This window comes from Neolamprologus multifasciatus, chromosome 9, assembly GCF_963576455.1.
Source record: "Neolamprologus multifasciatus chromosome 9, fNeoMul1.2, whole genome shotgun sequence".
Taxonomy (NCBI): Eukaryota; Metazoa; Chordata; class Actinopteri; order Cichliformes; family Cichlidae; genus Neolamprologus; species Neolamprologus multifasciatus.
Window position 1 is genome coordinate 24134806 of NC_140447.1, and position 19858 is coordinate 24154663.

General features: G+C 39.6%; 3 protein-coding genes across 5 annotated transcripts; 1 reads left to right on the forward strand and 2 right to left on the reverse strand.

The window, feature by feature from the left end:
• Positions 1 to 211: 211 nt before the first annotated feature.
• On the reverse strand, positions 212 to 3147 carry LOC146511616 (uncharacterized). Its single transcript, XM_085173596.1, has 5 exons — positions 2359 to 3147; positions 2088 to 2241; positions 790 to 950; positions 489 to 692; positions 212 to 402 (listed from the first exon to the last, which is right to left on the reverse strand). Exons 1-5 carry the CDS (start codon positions 2414 to 2416, stop codon positions 212 to 214), a joined length of 768 nt encoding a protein of 255 aa, XP_085029722.1. The 5' UTR covers positions 2417 to 3147.
• Positions 3148 to 3266: 119 nt separating this feature from the next.
• Positions 3267 to 12587, reverse strand: LOC146511617 (ATP-dependent zinc metalloprotease YME1L1-like). Of its 2 annotated transcripts, none has more exons than XM_085173568.1 (18): positions 12448 to 12587; positions 11757 to 11876; positions 9876 to 10044; positions 9676 to 9777; positions 8949 to 9058; positions 7984 to 8134; positions 7765 to 7848; positions 7177 to 7350; positions 6900 to 7052; positions 6681 to 6813; positions 6530 to 6592; positions 6164 to 6276; positions 5819 to 5974; positions 5538 to 5689; positions 5311 to 5437; positions 4738 to 4811; positions 4155 to 4241; positions 3267 to 4061 (listed from the first exon to the last, which is right to left on the reverse strand). In XM_085173568.1, exons 1-18 carry the CDS (start codon positions 12481 to 12483, stop codon positions 3891 to 3893), a joined length of 2175 nt encoding a protein of 724 aa, XP_085029694.1. In that variant the 5' UTR covers positions 12484 to 12587; the 3' UTR covers positions 3267 to 3890. The 2 variants fall into 2 exon arrangements, with proteins under 2 accessions (XP_085029694.1, XP_085029692.1); XM_085173566.1 differs by having other exon boundaries at positions 7741 to 7848.
• A 16-nt stretch (positions 12588 to 12603) lies between these two features.
• On the forward strand, positions 12604 to 19156 carry mastl (microtubule associated serine/threonine kinase-like). 2 transcript variants are annotated; one of them, XM_085173564.1, is made up of 14 exons: positions 12604 to 12716; positions 13188 to 13368; positions 13454 to 13591; positions 13673 to 13812; positions 13903 to 13991; positions 14082 to 14188; positions 14298 to 14457; positions 14822 to 14970; positions 15105 to 16175; positions 16532 to 16673; positions 16799 to 16819; positions 17763 to 17876; positions 17988 to 18089; positions 18431 to 19156. In XM_085173564.1, the coding sequence occupies exons 2-14, from the start codon at positions 13198 to 13200 to the stop codon at positions 18586 to 18588; spliced, it is 2562 nt and encodes an 853-aa protein (XP_085029690.1). In that variant the 5' UTR covers positions 12604 to 12716; positions 13188 to 13197; the 3' UTR covers positions 18589 to 19156. The 2 variants fall into 2 exon arrangements, with proteins under 2 accessions (XP_085029690.1, XP_085029691.1); XM_085173565.1 differs by lacking the exons at positions 12604 to 12716; positions 16799 to 16819 and having other exon boundaries at positions 12826 to 13368.
• The last annotated feature ends 702 nt before the right edge of the window (positions 19157 to 19858 follow it).

Here is a 19858-nt window from a genome sequence, read left to right on the forward strand (position 1 = left end):
AGTAGATTCTTCTCAGCAGCTCTTCTTGCTGAACCATGGAGGGTTTGGTGATTGGAGTGACGGAGTGCCCATCTTGATTGACTGCTGTCTTGCTGATAACACCCCATATTTTGTTGCAGTCTCTTAAAGCCTTGTCAAAGAAAGTCACATCATTAGAAGACTGGATAGTATCTCAATTATATAAAACTACTTGACACTAAAGATCAAATCATCAACCTACATGTTTCAAAGGCTTGAGAAGTACTACACCACAGCCCTCTCCCCTGCCATAGCCATCTGCATGGGCGGAAAAAGGTTTGCTTGTTCCTTCAGGTGAGATCATGCTTGCCTGTTTGAGGGCAACAAATACCTTTGGCTCAATTATACAGCTAACTCCTCCACATAGTGCCATTTCACAGTCTCCTGGTTGAAAGAAAGGTCATTAAATAATTAATTTTTATACATCATCCAATAGTTTATCTTTTGGCAGCCAAGCATAAGTATATTACCATGCTTTATAGCCTGGCTGGCTACATGAAGAGCCACCAAAGATGATGAGCAGGCGCTGTCGATGGCAAAAGAAGGGCCAGTCAGATTGAAGGTGAAGGAAATCCTGTTGGCTGCAAGACTCATGGCCGTCCCAGTGCCATTGTAGTGGGTTATTGTGCCAGGGCTATTATTTCTGAGCATCTCATAATCCCTGTTCATAAGACCTGCAGCAGCACAATCACAATCAAAACAGACTTAAAATTGCTGGATTTTAAAAATTGCTTAGGATTTTTAATGTATCATAGATGGTAGCAAGAGTACCTATGTAGACACCAGTTCTGGTTCCACTGATGCTTTCCATAGCTATTCCTGCATCTTCTAATGCCCTGTAGGTACACTGCAGCAGAAGTTTCTGCTGAGGGTCCATGAAGTCAGCCTCCGATTCAGTAATACCAAAAAACTTGTAATCAAACTCATTAAACCTAGAATATAAAATAAGTAGATCCATCATAATTCAAAAATCTCAAAGAAAAAATAACTGAATTAAACTTTTATATATTGTAGGTAACAAAGAAATAATACAGTTCACATACTACACATACTAATCACTGGTCATTTGTAATTTATGTCACTTTGTTAGTAGTTTGTGTTATACACAATACTTTACAAATCCTGTATTGTGTCATAGCTAACAACAGACACTTCCATTTACATTCTGATGCAAAGCTGTTGTTGCATACAAATTTTTATTAATGTTACTATATTGTGTTTTTGTTGACCTTTACCAAACATTTTTGTCATTGTGTTGAACCAAAAACAAAACAAGTCAAAAAACATGCTATTACTAACTTCAACTGTATCCACTTTTTTTGTCCTGAAAGGCTTAGATTAAGCCTATTTCTGTCCTTTACTCTGTGGGCTGTGCACCACACAGCAGCTTTTAAGTGTGTGTTAATTGTTAACTAGCAGGCAAGGAGGCACTCAGGTCATACAAACTCAACGGACAACCATGAGTTGTTTCTCATCCAGAAAATACAAGTTTTACACCCACTAGGTTAAACTTTATAATTGTCCTTTAAGGTTTACAAATTGTAATCAATCAATTTGGTACCTATAAACAATTTAACAATGTATCATAACTATAAGCTGCAGCTTTATAATCTCATCTAAACATAATATAATAATATAAGATAAAAACACAATAAAAATATATAAAATATATGAATAAAATAATAGAATCTTTATAATGCTTGTTACAAATTATTGTATTATGAACATTGTAAATATGAATATAAACACAACACATAACAACATTTTAAATTACAAGCCAACTAGTATTACTCATAAATGTTACATATGTGATTCAGTATTTATACACAACTTCATCAAAGCTTACAAATGATTAGTAATTAACCAATTAATTGTGAATAAATAGTCTAATAATTTTATTACAATGTAATTACTGACTGCCGACGCACTAAAAGCAACAACATCAATAAGAATACTAATAATTAGTAAACATTTCATTTTCAATTACTTTTTTTTCATTAACAACTTAATAACAAATTAACAATGAGTTTGCCATTTATTAAGAGTGGTTAAAACATTTTTAAACTCACCCTTCTATTAGAGCTGCTTTGGTTGTCTGTATCTTCCCAGGTTTGTTACCTTCTGCATCATACCAAAGAGTGGTGTCAAACCTCTCAGCTGGAATATCCACCACACAGCTCTTTCCCTCCAACAGAACCCTCCAGAAACTGTCCACCCCCTCACCTAAAATATAAAGTATCACAACAACCTGAGTATACATTTTCTTAAAATTTTGACCTTTGGAGAAAAAAAATGCAGATATTCAGTATCGCTTTAAATGGTGTCAAAATGAAGTCGTACCTCCGGGAAAATTGCATCCAATCCCAATAACAGCTATGTCATCATCAGCGTCCTCCATTGTTCCTTTGGGGCAATCATAAGATTGCTCTGAGAGCTTTTTTGAAAACACAGAATGAAATTTCAAGTTTCTTCATAGTAAATGTTTCGCACTGGTTGCTGTTTTTGGTCAGAACTAGTAGTGTTGTACCACCCTTTTTAAATAGATGAAACAATAGGACAGTGTCTTGGTCTCTTAGCCTCTCCCCCAGAGTCACCTGGAACTTAAGACACTAATGGCAGGTTAAGGTAATTTAACCGCAACCATAATTAAGCCTTTGCTCCTGTTAACTGGCCAACAGAAGATGCAATGTTAGAAATGTGCCACTCAGTAGATTAAAGAATCTGATTTGTCATTTTGCCTGCATTTCCAAAATCATGATGTTCTTTGACACTGTGTAACATGAAAAAATACACTTATCAGCCACTTTAGTCTAGATTCAACAAGGTGCTGTAAACATTTGTCAGAGATTTCAATGTGATATCACACATACTTAATGGTTTAAAGCACTATTTAAAATCTATAAACCATCACTAATATTGACCTGAAGTTCCCATCAGTTCTTTGGAGTACTTTACAGTCTTTCAGCTGATTGGTTTAGTATTCTAGCTCTTACGAATATTTTGATTGAGGTTAATTTCCACTGTTTTCAGCTATGACAGATAACAGTGGAAAAAGCTTCAATAAACTCTGCTTTCTGAATTATATTGAATTCTAAGCAATGTAGAGACATATATTAGATGTTATTTGTTGTATATATATTAATAATTAAGGCCTTTTTATCAGTTTTATAAGGTGATGATGTGTTAATGCTACAACTTGTTTTAAGAACCACACATGAAAAAACAAACCCCTAAAGAAGAATCAGGGCTGATTTGTAAGAGGAATCTTTATTTGAGCTTTATGAAGGCTTTAATCTAAAGACACAAACAAGCACCAATGCATTTCTTTTACAAGCTTACAGTATATACACAACTTCTCATTTATCAGCTACAGCTGGTCTTACCTTTGGGCACTTCAATAAATAAGAACAAAGGAAAATAGATATGCATATGGTAAAGTTCAACAATGAACAGCAGTAGCACCCGTGCCTGGTCATAGCCAAAAGGTACTTTCCAGCTTAAGGTACTTTAAGGTCCCATTGTGTTCACTGGTTAGTACAAATATGTGAGAAAAATTCATATGAGACGAAATATGACCTTGGTGCATAAACCGCTGCTGAGGTTTTGTTTTTCTCTCCCTGTGAGAGCTGAGAACAAAAAAAAAAGAAAAAAAAAAGAGTCCTGAATGAAACCATCTTTGTGACTTTTTGGGGAGAACAAATAGTTATTTTCACACAGTTAAACTGAGATGATTTAAAAATCACTGAAGGAAAGTAAATGATGATGATTGTTTCAGTGTCATCTTCACATTGACAATAAAAGGGATACAAACAAAACAAGGCCTCCCAAAGGCCTGTGCTTGATTGCACAGTTGTGCATATATATGTATGAGTCTACAACGCCTGCTGCTGTTGCTGAGGTCTATAGTGGTCCAGTGATTTGCCCTCCAGCACCATCTGGATCTCTTTGGCGTCCAGAGTTTCATATGTTAGGAGGGCATCAGCCAGCTTCTTGTGCTCCTTACTGTAAGTCTTGAGGATATCCTTAGCACGTTCATATGAGTCCTAAATAAAAGAGAGAAAAAAAACATTTTGAGAAATAGAATAGAAAAAAAAAAATTCTAATTATTATTTTTAAATGACACATATTTTGCTCACCTTTAGTAAAGCTCTGACTTCCTGTTCAATGGCTGCTTGTGTTTCGGGGCTTTGCTTTGAAATGTCTCCATAGGTCATGACACCGAGCTGTAACAAACACATAACCAAGATGAATGAACAATGGATCTTCTCATGCATCGACCACTTTTAGCTAGTGATTACTGTAAAGCGGGTTACAAAGGGCTTTTCACTGAGCTGTGTGTAATTACACCGAATGACACACTAATGTTAGAGGACTGCAGTTTTTAGGTCCACTCCCCTCTTCTTCTTCTTTTATTACAGATTTGTATTAACTTCAAGATTAATTCATTCAATACAGTGGCTGTATATGTGCTACTGTGTTTGCTTTTAATATAACAAAGTTTGGCTGACATAAATTGACTGAGGACAATTGTTGTGTATGGCTTCATAACTTGTATCTTACTGTAAATAAAGACGTACGTCTGCAGCAGTATGTACAGTTAAAGCCCAGATCAGCACTGCTAAGTCCTTAAATACTGATTGGAACAAAAAACAGACAACAAAACAGACAAACAAAAAAAACCCCACAGGGATCATCTGCCACACAAGTCTAAATTCTCACCTTGTCACTCATGCCGAATCTGGTCACCATCAATTTTGCGATTTTGGTTGCACCATCAAAGTCGCTGGAGGCACCTGAAATGGTTAATAATGTTTTTTGTCATCTTCCAAACAATCAGAGCATAAGACTAGAGACTAGTAATTTATAAAAACTTCTTCAAACCACACAAATTTATTTTCTTATGTAGATAAAAGCACAATATGTAGATAAAGTGTATTTATACTTGGAAAAAATAAAATCCCAGGGTGTTAAATGGTAAATGGCCTGTATTTGTATAGCGCTTTACTTAATCCCCATTGACCCCAAAGCGCTTTACACTACATTCAGTCATCCACCCATTCACACACACATTCACACACTGGTGATGGCAGGCTACATTGTAGCCACAGCTGCCCTGGGGCACACTGACAGAGGCCAGGCTGCAGGACACTGGCGCCACCGGGCCCTCTGACCAAAAATCAGGTGTTAACCTGATAAACCTTTAAATGTTATAATCATAAAATACTATTCATAGCTCAAGCATTTTATATTTATGAATCATGTCCTACCAATCAGTCCCTCTGTGTCTCGTACCTGTGGTGATGTTATCGTTCCCAAAGATGAGCTCCTCTGCTACTCGGCCGCCCATGCTGACGTCCATCTGAGCCAGCAGCTGGGCTCGTGTCTCGCTCCAGCGGTCATTCTCTGGAAGCATCGACACCTAAAACACGGCACACTTTATTAAAAAAAAAACCAAAAAAAAAACCAAACAATCCCAGCAGAAATACGTACAATACTGCAAAACTGTAACAAAAGCTCACATGGCCCAGAGTTGGTCCTCGAGGCATGATAGTAGCCTTATTGATGGGCATTGCATCTTTGGTGTAATAGGCAACAATGGCATGACCGGACTCGTGGTATGCGGTAATGGTCTTATTCTTCTTGTCAATTTCAACACTCCGCCTCTCAGGGCCTGAAATGTGAAATGGAAACATAAAGAAATAATCATGATGGTGTTCTTGTCTCCTCACTTAATAATGTACAGGTGATCAGTGTAATGTGAAATGTAGTGCTGTGGGCTGCACCGTGATCACTCATTTACCCATGAGGATCTTGTCCTTAGCGAACTCCAGGTCCTTCATTGTGACCATCTCTTTCCCGTCCACTGCTGCCTTCAGGGCTGCCTGGTTGACCAGGTTCTCGAGCTCTGCCCCCGAGAAGCCCACTGTGCCTCGGGCAATAATCTCTGCATCAACGGCTGGGAAAAAAACCAATAGTGTTTGTAAAGGTGATCAAAGACAATGGTGTCATTTAGAGAAATGGCAAACACAGGTTTCTTCTCAGGCTTAGCTCCAGCAGAGAAGGATAATAGGAGAAAAAAAGGATGAGAGCAAAAGGTAGTTAGAGATATCCTTAATGTTGTTGAATACTTTACACCCAGACCTACCTGGGTCTACTTTGATCTTGGAGAGGTACCAGTTGAGAATCTCTGTGCGGCCTTTCACATCAGGGCGAGGGACCGTCACCTGCATGTCAAACCTTCCTGGTCGAACCAGAGCGCTAAAGAGTGATGCAAAGCAGCAATAATTAGTACATAGAAGTTTACGTTTAAAACTATCGCAAAACAACACTCAAAATGTCTTACTAATAATATCTGTAAAACGAACGTGTTTCATCAGAAGCTGCATAACTGCACAATAACTACCTCTGATAGTAAATGCTAAAAAATGGTTTAATTTTACTGTCACTTTACAAAAAACTTAACATGTTTATGGCATACATAAAAAGCATTTCATCCTAAATGTTTACATACTTATCCAACGCTTCAGCAAAGTTTGTAGCACCAACAACAATGACTCCTTCATTTGGTTTAAATCTGTAAAAGAGCAAAACGAAACATTGGCAACTGTAAATTTAAGGTATCTACACCACTTATCACACTATTCAGTTTAACTAACACTGACCCATCCATTTCAGCCAGCAGCTGGTTGATGGTTTGTCTGGAGTAAGGATGCATAGGGGACTCTATTCTCTTTCCACCTACGCTGTCCAACTCATCAATGAAGATGACACAGGGAGCATTGGCTTTTGCCTCTTCTGCAAAACACAAAAATAGAGGTTATAATTGTTTTTAAAATACAATTTTAAGTGTAACTACACTTTCTCACATCCAGTAAACTTACTGAAAAGGTTCCTGATTCGGCTCGCACCAACGCCCACGAACATCTCATCGAACTCCGATCCGGAGGCGTAGTAAAAAGGAACATCGGCCTCTCCGGCCACGGCTCGTGCCAACAGAGTCTTTCCTGTGCCTGGGGGACCAACAAGCAGGATCCCTGAGGAGACCCAAACAGAAACACATAAGAAAAAAAACAAAAACAAAAAACCCCACCCTATTCAATTCACTGAATTTTCTTAATGATCAGAAAAAGTGATGAAAAGAATTAGCAGCATCAATACCTTTTGGCAGCTTTCCACCCAAAACGGTAAATTTCTGTGGGTTTTTCAGAAACTCAACAACATCTTGCAGTTCGCTCTTTGCCTCCTCCACTCCTTTGACATGCTCAAATGTCACATTCTTCATCTGGATGGGGTCGACTGCAGAGTCAAGACCGGATGTGGTGCGGAACCTCACTACGAGATCCCCAAAATAATCAGTTCAATAAATACATATTTTCAATGTCTGACAGTAACAGCTGCTTCCTGCAGCACACATTTATTTTCTACCAGTTATTCATAAAGCACGAACACAGTAATGAAATAAAAAAATAGTTTGTATAGATATGTATATGTTAAAGCACAGTATCATGTACCAAAATAAACTGTCAAACCCTACATGCGCACTAGATTATTGTAATAAATACATATATATGAATATTTAAGCTGAAAATTTGGTGAAAATTAAGTGAAACACTCCTTTTCTAATGCTTTTGCACCCTTGGAAGGTGTAAATCAGCAGGCAGTGTGCATATAGGATTATGATTTCATTTGAAAGCTTAAGAAAGAATGAAGACTGAAACAAACCAGCATCAGAAAAGGGGCCTTTACCGGAGAGAAACGGGGTTCTTGAGAGGCCATAAATACCAATGAGGAGGAGGACCAAGAGGATCAACCTGGTTCTCCTCAGTGAGTCTGTAAAACATAACAGACAAAAAAACAAAACAAAAAAAACAAATCAGCCAATCTTCATCTTTGTACTCAGCTCAGCACTGCCACCAACTGTTATAATGAAAAACAGGTAACTGTGTCTTTGTCTGGACCACATGCCTTGTGTTCTCCGAGTAAAAGCTTGAGACCTCATGAACCCCTCAGTGAAACCCGTCTTGAAAGCCTCCTGCTGGTTTTCTGGAAGGTTTTTTTGTTGTATCACTTGGTCCAAAGACTGTGCCTCGACTCCTTTTTCTTTCAAGAGCAATCCCTGAGAGGGAAAAAAGTAGACATGGTAAATCTGCTTTCCCCCTCATTTAAATGTGTGCTACAAATAGCAACTCAAAATCTGCAATGACTTGGTCAAGTTGTCGACAGAGCTAAAGGGTCAAAGTACTGTAAATCCCGGACTACAGAGCGCACCTGATTAAAAGCCGCATGCTCTAATTTTAGAAAGAAAATCAATTTTGTACTTGTACAGGCCGCACCGGATTTTAAGCCGTATGCGTTTCACTTGTAATATGAGATATTTACACAGAAATATTACACGTGAGGATTTTTAACATTTAATTTAATCTGTAAGGTAACATAAACATGGTAACATAAACGTTATGGTACAAAAATACATACTGCAAATGCTTTTTTTCCTCGAACAGCACCTGTATACGTACACATACAGTATACATACATATCGGTAACACACAAATTACGTTGCTTATGTTTTTTTACGGAACAGTGCACAAACAACATTACAACGTCTCTTAACAACCGGTAAAAATAAATACCGTATATATACTACTTATCAATTTTACTAGTCTACTGTTACCAGGCAAAATATTTTTGGCCGCATGAAAGAAAATATGCATTAGCCGCATGTCAGTATAAGCCACAGTGTTCACAGTGTGGGAAAAAAGTAGCGGCTTATGACCCGAAAACTACGGTATGTTGTTCATTCTAACTGCATAACTAACTGTGCAGTGTCCGAGAAATAATGCTTATTCAGTAAATACTGAATTTATGTTGGATTAACCAACAGTCTGTATTCATAACAGTGCAACAGATACATCAGTCGTGTGGTAGCATACCTTTATGAAGCCTGGAGTGTAGGCTTCAGATTCCACGGGACCGTCATAACCAGACTCCGCCCGTCTGGTCCTTGATCGAAGTGTCTTGAAACCGCGACTTTGGACCCATACTACACAGACAGAAAACATGTGACTATATGTCAAGTATCTTTAACCTTTTTCAGACATGGGGTATATAACATTTCTGGCTTCTTCAGTCTGTTAAAATGACAGCTGTTTATCATAAGTAAGTCTAGCTGTGCTCTAATCGCATGTAACTACACTTTTGAAAATGTAATCATTGCCAGTGTCGTTGCAAAACAGCATAGTTTTTGTGTGCTGCACGGTATTGCTGTTTATATACGGGCCCCATTGGTGGCTGTGCTTTAGCTCAGGCCCTGCTGTGAAGACCAACTCATAACAAACAGAACCTGTTTGTTGTAAAGTGAAACTGAGTGTTAAGGACAGTGAAAGCCATCCAGTGGAGCCATTGATAGCCCCAAATTGCTTTTTCCGTCTTACTGCTATTGAAGGCCTAAACCAAGACTGCTTTTTGAGAGCTAAGCAACGTAACGAAGAGCATATACAGAACATATATATCGGACCTGTATAAATTGTAAGATTGTGTTTTGACTTTTCACTCAGGCATGAGGCCAAAAAAGCTCAGGTGCCTTCAGATAAATGGAAAGGAGTGCATGCCTGAAAGGGGCTTTAATGCCACTAAGTTTGTATAACATCAGCTTCTTACCAGGCAAAAACTGTAGTTCTGAGCAAGCTTGTCTTAGTGGGCTGTGGTATTGTCTGTGGAATAATCGTGAGCTGCAAAGCCCCAAATTCCTGTGTGAGAACCCTGTGAGACAAATCGTACAAAAAGAGAAAAAAAATCTCAAGGTCTGTTTCACATTAAAACATCTGGTTAAATAAATAAAGCTCGACTGAGCTGCTCACCATGCTTGTTGTGAAAGAAGCTGTCTGCAGATACGTGGCTCGTTCTCCATATCGAAGGAACAGCGGGAGGCTCTTCTGGCCCCGGTGTAGGCAGTAACCTGCTGATGAGCTCGTCCAGCTGACTCGCCCTGAGCTCGGACAGACCCAGATCCTTCAGACTCACACTGGGCTATAAGTGAAGGACAGCAAAGGTAGGTCATCTACAACTCTAAGGTAGGGCTGGGCCATATCATACTGTTCACAGTAATACCGGTATAATGTTAGGCAATAATAAGAAAATTAAATATCGCGATAGAATATGGGTAAAACGCGCATGCGCAGTGCCTTTGTTTTCATATTATATTATCATATTATATCGTGATAAATATTTTTGGCCATATTGCCCTGCCCTACTCTATGGAGCAACTGATCACCTAAAAGTAAGTATGTAAGTAAAGATGACACAGAAAAATAAATAAAAATGAGAAATAGTCACAATAAAAATGCAATAGCCTCCAGTCTTCAATCTCACCTGAGGAACAACCAACAAATTCTGAGCCTAGGATCTCAGACTGTGAGCAAGAGCGTGTTTAAGAAGAAGTTTAGATAAACAGAATATAACTTGGCCATTTAGTGCTCTTTATTCTAAAATAAACTGGGAACAAATGTAAGGAGTATAAAACAGGAGTAACACAAGCTTGCTTACTAGGATATATCAGCATTTTGTATCAGCTGGAGTCATGACATTTTCTCAAGTTCATCTGAGAAAACTATACCTTACAATTTAGAAATACTCCTTAAATTGAAAAAACAAAACAGGTACGTCAAAGTAGATGTTGCGTGTGAGTCAAAGCCCAGAGAGGAATCAAATATAACACCAAGATTAAGAAGACTGGACTTAGCAGATAAGCAACACAATGAACTATAATCACAGCCTCTGTGTTTTTGGAACACATAGCAAAGTAATTACTGGAGATCCAGTAACTTATCCGGATAAACATTCAGTTAGGTTGGACAATCTATCCAGCTGATAAGGCTTGAAATTCAGCTGTATATGCATTTTACTGGCATGAAAATGATGAAGATTTTCAGAAAAAAAACAAATCTAATAATGCCAGCTAAAGAAAGAATGTAGAACGAAAGGCAATAATGGACCCAGGATTAAGCCTTGCAGCTCACAGGTTAGAGAAACAGTGTTAAAGGAGAATATATTCAACCTAACAGAGAAAGCCCAGTCAGATAAATATGAGGAAAACCTGTCTAATGCAGAGCCAGAGAAGAGTCCCAAACAGGTAAAATCTCTAACGAGGATGATGAGGGTTTTCTTTTTCCCATTTTGGTAACCAAGTCTTTTAGTGGTATTGTCTTCATAGAAACAGGGAGACTTTTCATGGAAGGTCCACTGCCCTTTTCAAACATCGATTGACAAGCAGACCACTTTGACACTTTATCAGAGCATGCTGACGTAGAGGATCACTCTTATTATGATTCATAAAATTACTGAAATAAGAAGATCTAGCCTCTTTCACGTCCTCATTAGAAGAGTGGAGAAATCCTTTAAAATTTTCTCTAGGGACAGTCAGACCCGTGGTCTTCCATAGTCGCTAGTTGCAAAAGTAAGCGATGACCTATTTTCTGAGGAGCAACCTGATCCATAAGGACAAGGCAATGATCGTTAAAACAGTGAACAAAGAGATATATCCTTTACTTAGACACATTACTATGGTACAGTGTAATATAGTGTGCGGCCATTAAAAGTAGTGAAGATTCAATAAAGTTTACTCATAAACATACTTCCATAAAGTCGCCATCAACAGATCTGTGGTTTACCTTAGATAGTCCACTGCAACAAAACATGTACTATGTCACCTTCAGCTACTATCCTCAGGAAATGGATCTCACCTCTCTCAGAAATGCACTGTGCTCTGGATTGAAGTCTTTGTGAAGAGCCTGGATTGAAGCTGTGGCTGAATTCTTCAGAGAGTGGAGGGCATTGATGAGCTGGCTGAGAGGCACTATCATCTGGGAAGACATAAGAACAGCAGTAGCTTAAAACACTCTCATAGCACCTCACATTTTCTGCATGTACATTTAACGTTTCCCATTCTACTTGTTTTTAAATGAGACTTCCAGGCGGAGACAGCGTGGTCGGGACTGTTATGTCAGTGTTATTCTGCACGTAGAGCGGTTTGGCCCACATACGGCAGACGTATGGGAGTTACGTAACCTCTACTCTTTGAATGATTTTTTTCAAATACTTTGCTTAAATTAACCTAGATTTTCCTTCACGTATCTCTGGGTAAAGTCACGACCGAAACCTCACGTATCACGCTCGTCTCCGCACCGACACAGGGTGACAGCGTGACGTAAACATGGGCTTATTCTAGAGTAATCGTTATGTTCTTGCTAACACTAGGCGAGCTAAAGGGGAAAAAAGGGGGTGAAATAAGCAACAGGCAGCAGAGCTACATGTCGATATAACTCCCATAACAGTCCTAAAATAAACACTAACTTACAACTAAAGACTAAATTCACTCCGAGAAAAACACACATGAGCTAGCCAAGTCAATAAGCCGCTATCTAGTCGGCTTACCTGCTGTGGCTGAAATGACGAAGACAGCGAAAACATTTTTGCCGATGGATGCTACAAAAACGGACGTTGGAGGGCTGGTTTGTAAGGACAGACCCTCTATATAACCCAAATGAATGCGTCCTCCCGAAAGGGGCGTCCTTTTGGTTTTCCTTGTTACACAACTTTCAACAGTTACACAACTTTTTTTCCCAGCTAATAACGCCAAATGGATCCCCCGGCATCTGAGGTCAAACGGACTACAAAATGACGTAAAGAAGAACTACTACCGGGTGATGCTTGCATCATTACGATTGTTTCCTTGAACTCACTAAAATTAATTTATAATGCGTAGAAATGACAAAAGAAATCGTCACTTGCATCAGATGGCTTACAGTAAAAAAGCGTAGCAGTTATTATTCATTTTTCTATTTAATTTTCACGTTTTTCTCATTTTGGTCTGTTCGTGAGTGCCTGATCAAAATTTAAAAACAGTTTCCAAAATAATGGATTTCTGGTAAATAATTGTTTTAATTGTAATTAGACGGCCAAAATTAACTAGCGTCTAATTACACTACACTGGTTGTTCAAGTACAGGTTGTTCTTTTTCACGTAGGCGCTTTCTTGGACAACTAAGTGGGGTCCCCGTGAAAGATCTGCGGAATTCAAAATTTCAAAATAAACCAGAGAATCCGTTCTTTTGCAAGTGCGTGTTGTTTACTTCGAGCTGGCTGGCTTACACAGACGTAACCCTCATTTTAAAGCAGTTAAATAATGGATGCAGAGGAAGAGCACCGCTCGTGTGCCGGCGTGAAATCTGTAGATCGTCACCCTAAACCGCCGTCTATCAACGATTTCGTCGTGCTGAAGCCCATCAGCCGCGGGGCTTTTGGCAAGGTCTACCTTGCACGGAAGAACTGCAACGCACGCTTATATGCCATTAAGGTTAGTGGGATTTTAACCTGTGCTTATTCTAAATCATTAAACGGAGATCTAGCTTACTTAAATGCACATTTCTTCTGCCTCATAGGTGATGAAGAAAGCCGATATGGTGGATAAAAACATGACAAACCAGCTGAAGGCAGAGCGAGATGCCCTCGCTTTGAGCAAAAGTCCCTTCGTGGTTCACCTGTTTTACTCCCTTCAGACAGCCACCAAGATCTATCTGGTAACGCCCAGAGATGAAAAAATAGACTCGCGTTAAACATGTTAATGACCCCGTTTATTAAGTCATTGTTTATGCTTACAGGTAATGGAATACCTCATTGGTGGAGATGTCAAATCTCTCCTTCATATCTATGGCTATTTTGACCAGGATATGGCTGTAAAATACATCTCAGAGGTCGCACTGGCTTTAGACTATCTCCATCGTCATGGTATAATTCACAGGTACTTTTACAGTGTATGCAAATCTTGCACTTTCATTCAATTTGATCGACATTTATATGCATTTTTGAACTGTAACAATTTTTTTTCCAGAGATCTGAAGCCAGACAACATGCTCATATCCAACGAAGGCCACATCAAACTAACAGATTTTGGCCTTTCTAAAGTCAAGCTGGACAGAGGTTTGACTTCCCAGCAGCTTTTGCACATTGTAACCATCACCTTTAGAAATATTATTAATAGTTCCTTTACCTCTGTGCTTTCTATATTAGAGCTGAGTCTTATGGATATCCTCACTACCCCATCTTTGGCTAAACCCAAGAAGGATTATTCCCGCACGCCAGGCCAAGTCCTCTCTTTAATCAGCTCCCTTGGATTTGTAAGTGAATTCAAACCACTTCACATGCAGGAAAACTATCAGATGTGTTGTTTTGTGTGTGTGTGTGTGTTACATAATTCCTCTTTATCCTTTATTCTGTTAAACACAGAATACACCAGCAGCAGAAGGCAAGCGTCACTGCAGCGCTACTGTGGTGTCCAGTCCCATGTCGTGCAGCAAAATAAAACCAAGGAATAAATCTCTTGATTCTCCTGTAATGAAGAAAATAGATCGCCTGTCTTCACCTGCTCGCTACCCTTGGAAACTGAGTATGTCATCAAGGACATTTTATTTTGGGGGGTTGATTTATTTATTTTCTTTTTGCCTACATTATGTTAGAAATTTTACTAAAAAGGGGAAATAATAAGGGTTCCTGTTAAATACATGCTTTAAAGTTGGTAACAAAATGGTTATCAATATACCATGAAGTTACAACATGAAAGCATATGATGCAGATTTTTAAGTTAAGGTCATTATTAGCTGATGCTGTCAGCTGTAGTAGACAGCCAAGAGCTATCCTCTTGGCATTTTGTCATTCTTTGTTCACGTGGAAAGACGAGTTATGCTGACAATAAAAATGTATGCTAATTGCGCCTTTTGTTCAGTTATTTTCTTCTAAATTTTATCTGATAGGACCGAAGAGCAACGTGTTTAGTCCTCATAATTTGACAAAAAATCTGACTCCCACATTGATGAAGACCAGGAGCAGGTTTCAGACGATGAGTGCAGGCAGCACTACTGACACTGACGGTGGCACCAGTCCACTGTGGGAGTCTGAGGAGGTAAGTGGATTTTCTTAATTCTTATTTTTATCCATGTGTAATTAAAGACCAATAAAGTTTTTTGGCTTGGAGTTTTCCTGTTCATAAACACACATCACATTTCATTGCATATTGTGACTTTTTTTTTTCTTCAGAAAGAGAATGAACACATGAATGACCAGAACGGGAGAGGGCGATCTGAGTTGAAGGTGCCCAAAGAGGACAGTCCGCCCACAAAACGGGACACTTTTTGCTTTTCTGATAAGGCCTCATGCAGTCAATCAAAAAAGTCAAATGAAGCTCATCTTGTAGAAAATAAATCCCATACAAAAAACCAGGAGTCTGTCTCCACAGCTCAGGAGAATGTTTGTCAATTAGCAGTTCCCTCATCTGTGAAGAGAACATTTTCAGATTTACAAAGAAGTCCAGGGACGCCAGAGATCCAAGCCAAAAAGAGAAACACAGACTACAAGAGGTTCTATGAGATTCCTGTGGAGACTGAGAGGTTTCACACCGGCTTGACTGGAACATTTTCCACCATCAAAATAGGCGACTTCATGGTCTCCACTGAGGGGATCGGGGCAACTGAAGAGCGGGTGCCGAAGCGCTCCAGTCCCGTTGCTGTAGCCAAAAGTCTGTTTTATGAACTGGAAGAGCCGGTGGAGGATGTATTTGAAGGTGGAGCCAAAGACCTGTCACACACGAGTTTCACGTCACCACTTCCTGGGACAAGTGACATTTGTAGGAACCTGAGCATGGACTCTGACGGGTCTATGCACGAAATGTCTTTCACTATAGACAGCCATCCATCCTTCCAGCCAACTGAGCCTGTCAAACACAGGAATTCATTATCACCAGAGGAGGACAAAGAAAGTAAAGACTCCTTCTATACTGCATCACTACCAAAAACTCCTGTGGCCACTGTTGAAACACCTAAACTTGGTCATTTTCTGGAGAGAGATGAATCTCGCCGTTTCTTTGCGAACCGACTTCCCGAGCTCGCTTGCAGTGATGCGGAGTCCCCTTTATTCCTCAAGCCGCGAAATGTCGTGGCCTTCCGTAGTTATTGTAGCTCCATTAATCGGTCCAACGTGTCCGGGGTGTCCCGACTTAGCATTGGATCTGTGGAAGCTATGGACGTGTCCACAACGGCTTCTTGTAACGTCGCATCTGGAGCTGCAACACCAGTGCAGAAGAGACCCAGCTCCAGTGGTTCTCTCTATCAGGTAGGCACAGAAGGATGAGGAATACAGCAGTCTGCATAGCCCCAGAAACGCAAGCTGACGCTCTCATTGTTAAGTCAGTACTTTTATTTTTGTGCTCTACTAGAGTAATTTTGCTTGTCTCACAATTTAAATCAATTGCTTTTTTATCTTATCAACTTCCTGTCCTCTGACTTTAAGTTGACTTTCTTCTAATTGGTTGCCCCTCTTTAACTGAAGTTCGAAGATCTTCTACATAACTGACAATGACAACCACTTTAATAAAGTTTGGCAGTCACAGGTTATATTTATGATTCAATAAAAGGCAGTTCTATAGGATTATGTACATATTAATGAAATTAATGCTTTTGTTTCCTCAGACTCCTCAGCCCATGTCGACCTCTCATACCCCTTACAGGACTCCAAAGAGTGTCCGAAGGGGAGCACTGCCTGTTGAGGGAGTACCAATTTTAGGAACCCCTGACTATTTGGCTCCAGAGCTTCTTCTGGGAAAACCACATGGTAAGAGAGCGAAATCTTCAAAGGTTCTGTAACGATGACAAAGCCAAAGTCAGTCAGTCTCAGTCTTGTTTTAACTGAATAGTTTGCTTGACATTGTAGCTCTTGTGACAGGCACTCTCTTTTAGTTTCAGGAAGTGGTCAGTGTGGTAAGTTTTTAACGTTAATGTTTCTTTGCAAGCGAGCTTGCATGTTCCCCGGCCTGCTAATACGCTGTAGGAAATGAGCGGATTCCTGCCCCGTTTCCCTTTCCCCGCTGTTTCTGCCCTTTGGATCGGTGAACAAACTGTGGGCCTAATTAAAGGGGAAAGGGATGGTGGTTCAAGTGTGTGATTCTAAAGGTTAAAGCATTGGGTCTTTCAAGTCTCTTTTAACACCATTGTGCCAGCAGGGGAATCGGATTAGCTGTGGCTGATGTGCTTTTAATTTGGCAAAAAAAAGATTTTCTTCTTTTTGTTCTTATAAATCTATAGAATTTGAGCAATTCTGACACACTGTCAATGCACAGTGGCACTGGCATCACACAAAATGTCATCTAATAATAACCTATTGATCTGCCATGCTGTTATTAATTCAGATGTTAACACATTGAGGGCAGTGTCGCCTGTCAGTTGCACAATGCCATTTTGTAGCTTGATCGCTGCTATTTGACTTCTGTGACATGAATTTATTCATCTATTGTCTTATTCGCTCAATAGTAGAGACCTATAACTGTAATCATGGTTTTAAGTCTGTGCAGCTATCGAGAACTAAAAAATAAGTCTTGAGAAGCACAACGTTTGTAGGCTTGTAAGGACAAATCTCAGGCACCCTGTTTGTTTTACCCTCAATGAACTCTGCTTGTTTGAATTGACATCAAATTTTATAACAAACGAATCTTAATGATTTGTTTTTAGGTTTTTGTATGTGAGAATGAAAGAATGTTTTCTTCCCCAGTATCTAACGTAGTCCCTGCTTTTGCCACTGCGGTACAGTTAGTGTGCACTCTAACAGAAATCACAGGGAAAAGTGAGGCGTTTGAGGCCCACGGCTGTACAAAAATGTGACTATTCCTTCTTCTTTTGTTGTTGTTGTCGTCGTCTACCCGGGCAGACTTCATGGTGGATTGGTGGGCGCTTGGTGTGTGTCTTTTCGAGTTCCTCACAGGTGTGCCGCCATTCAATGACGAGACGCCCCAGCTGGTCTTCCAGAATATTCTGAACAGGGGTGGGTTTGCTCTTCCCTTCCAACCCTCAACCACAAAACCATCTAAAATATGTAACTCATTAAGCTTCTTCTCGATTACCAACACGCCTACGTTACTATCAACTATTGTAGATATACCCTGGCCTGAGGGGGAGGAGGAGTTATCTGTAGACTCCAGGAATGCCATTGAAATCCTGCTGACCATGGACATGACGAAGCGCGCTGGCTTAAAAGGTAGAGACCACCTTTCAAAATAAAAGACCAAAAGAGAAAGAAACAACTGGCTTTATAAATAACTATCCCGTGAAGTGAAAATTTCAACAGTATTTGTCATCCAAACAGAAATAAACACATCAATAAAAACACAAATTATTATATTTTTTAAACATGAATAAATAAGGAAAAATGTAATGTAAATACAGAACATTCACCGCATTTTAGAACAGATTAACTTAGCATAAAATACTTATACCGACTTTAAAATTTGGAAGTTAATGTTTTCAAAAACAAAAGAAGAAGAAGAAATGGGTTGTTGTGTGTTTTGCTGTTTGTCATTTGCCTATATTTTCCATTAGAACTGAAGTGCCACCCCCTGTTTCACGGCCTGGACTGGGACAACCTGCAGAACCAGCCGATGCCTTTCATACCTCAACCAGACGACGAAACCGACACCTCTTACTTTGATGCGAGAAACAATGCTCAGCACATTGCCGTGTCCGGCTTCAGTCTATAGAAGTTGTTCTCTCGCTCGAATGTATGACGTGAGAGTGATTTTTAAACACTTCAGACCATTTCTGCAAGTAAATGCGAGGTGAAGATGTGGATTAGGGTGGCTTTTCCGTTTATTGTTGTAATATTGTTTTTAAAGAAAACATTTTACATTTGTGCAATCAAAAAGGGCCACTTAGCTACAAGAAATATCTTTTTAATGTTAGCACTACTGCGTTGCATTACTCTACTAGCAAGGCACCCCTTTATCTGCTGCTTGATTTTGTTGTGATGAGGATGTTAAAGTTAATATGCTCCATTTTCTGCTGTACTGGTACAAATGTCATGTTTCAGTGTTGAAGAAAAACATATTCATAAATAATGTCTTATATACTGTATGTAAATTTAGTGTAGCGTTGTTTCAAGACAAGACTGTTACTTTATCCCAGCAGGACTTATTTTACGTAATGTTTCTAATTTTGATTGTTGTATCCGCTCAGTTTTCCACACTACTGGTTAATTCTTGCTACATGCACAATTTTATCTTAACTCTGAGTAAAAAAGAAAAAACAAATAAAACCTGTTTGTAACAAGATGTGTGCTTTGAGTATTTTTGCAGAATTTTATTTGAGGAAAAATCTCAACTGTACACTTCTTAAAGAAATTAAATGTGAAGGGAATACCAGGAGATGAGCAGTTACACAAGGTGGGCTGGACCAGGCCATAAAATGGTATAAACTCAGCAACAGGACTGGTATCTGCTGCTTTTTGTGAGGTGGTCTGCCACTGCTCATCTACATGTACACTCAGAACTAAAAGATCTGTCCCTTGCACCCTGTTCTCTTCACAGATGAGAGCAGGGTCACACTGACCACATTTGACGGATGTAGAAGAGTCAGGTGAACGTTAATCACCTAACATGACCAGTTCAGTGATGGTCTGGGGAGGCCCATCCAAAGCTCGACCTGCGAACCACTTGTACTCTGAGGCTATGTCCACACGTACACGGGTATTTTTGAAAACGGAGATTTTCTGTTTTCGTTTTAAAAAATAATCCCGTCCACACGTAAAGGCAGAAATGAAGGAAAACGCTGCTAGGAACATGCCAAAGCATCAGGTGGCGCTATATTCCTAACCGTGTAGAAATGTTGGCCAATCAGAAGTCTAGAAGCCTCAGCGGGAACTAGTAAACAAAGCTGGGGCATAGAAGCTAGTGATGGGATTTCCGGCTCTTTTTAGATTTCCGGCTCTTTTTAGAGATCCGGCTCTTTTTAGAGATCCGGCTCTTTCGGCTC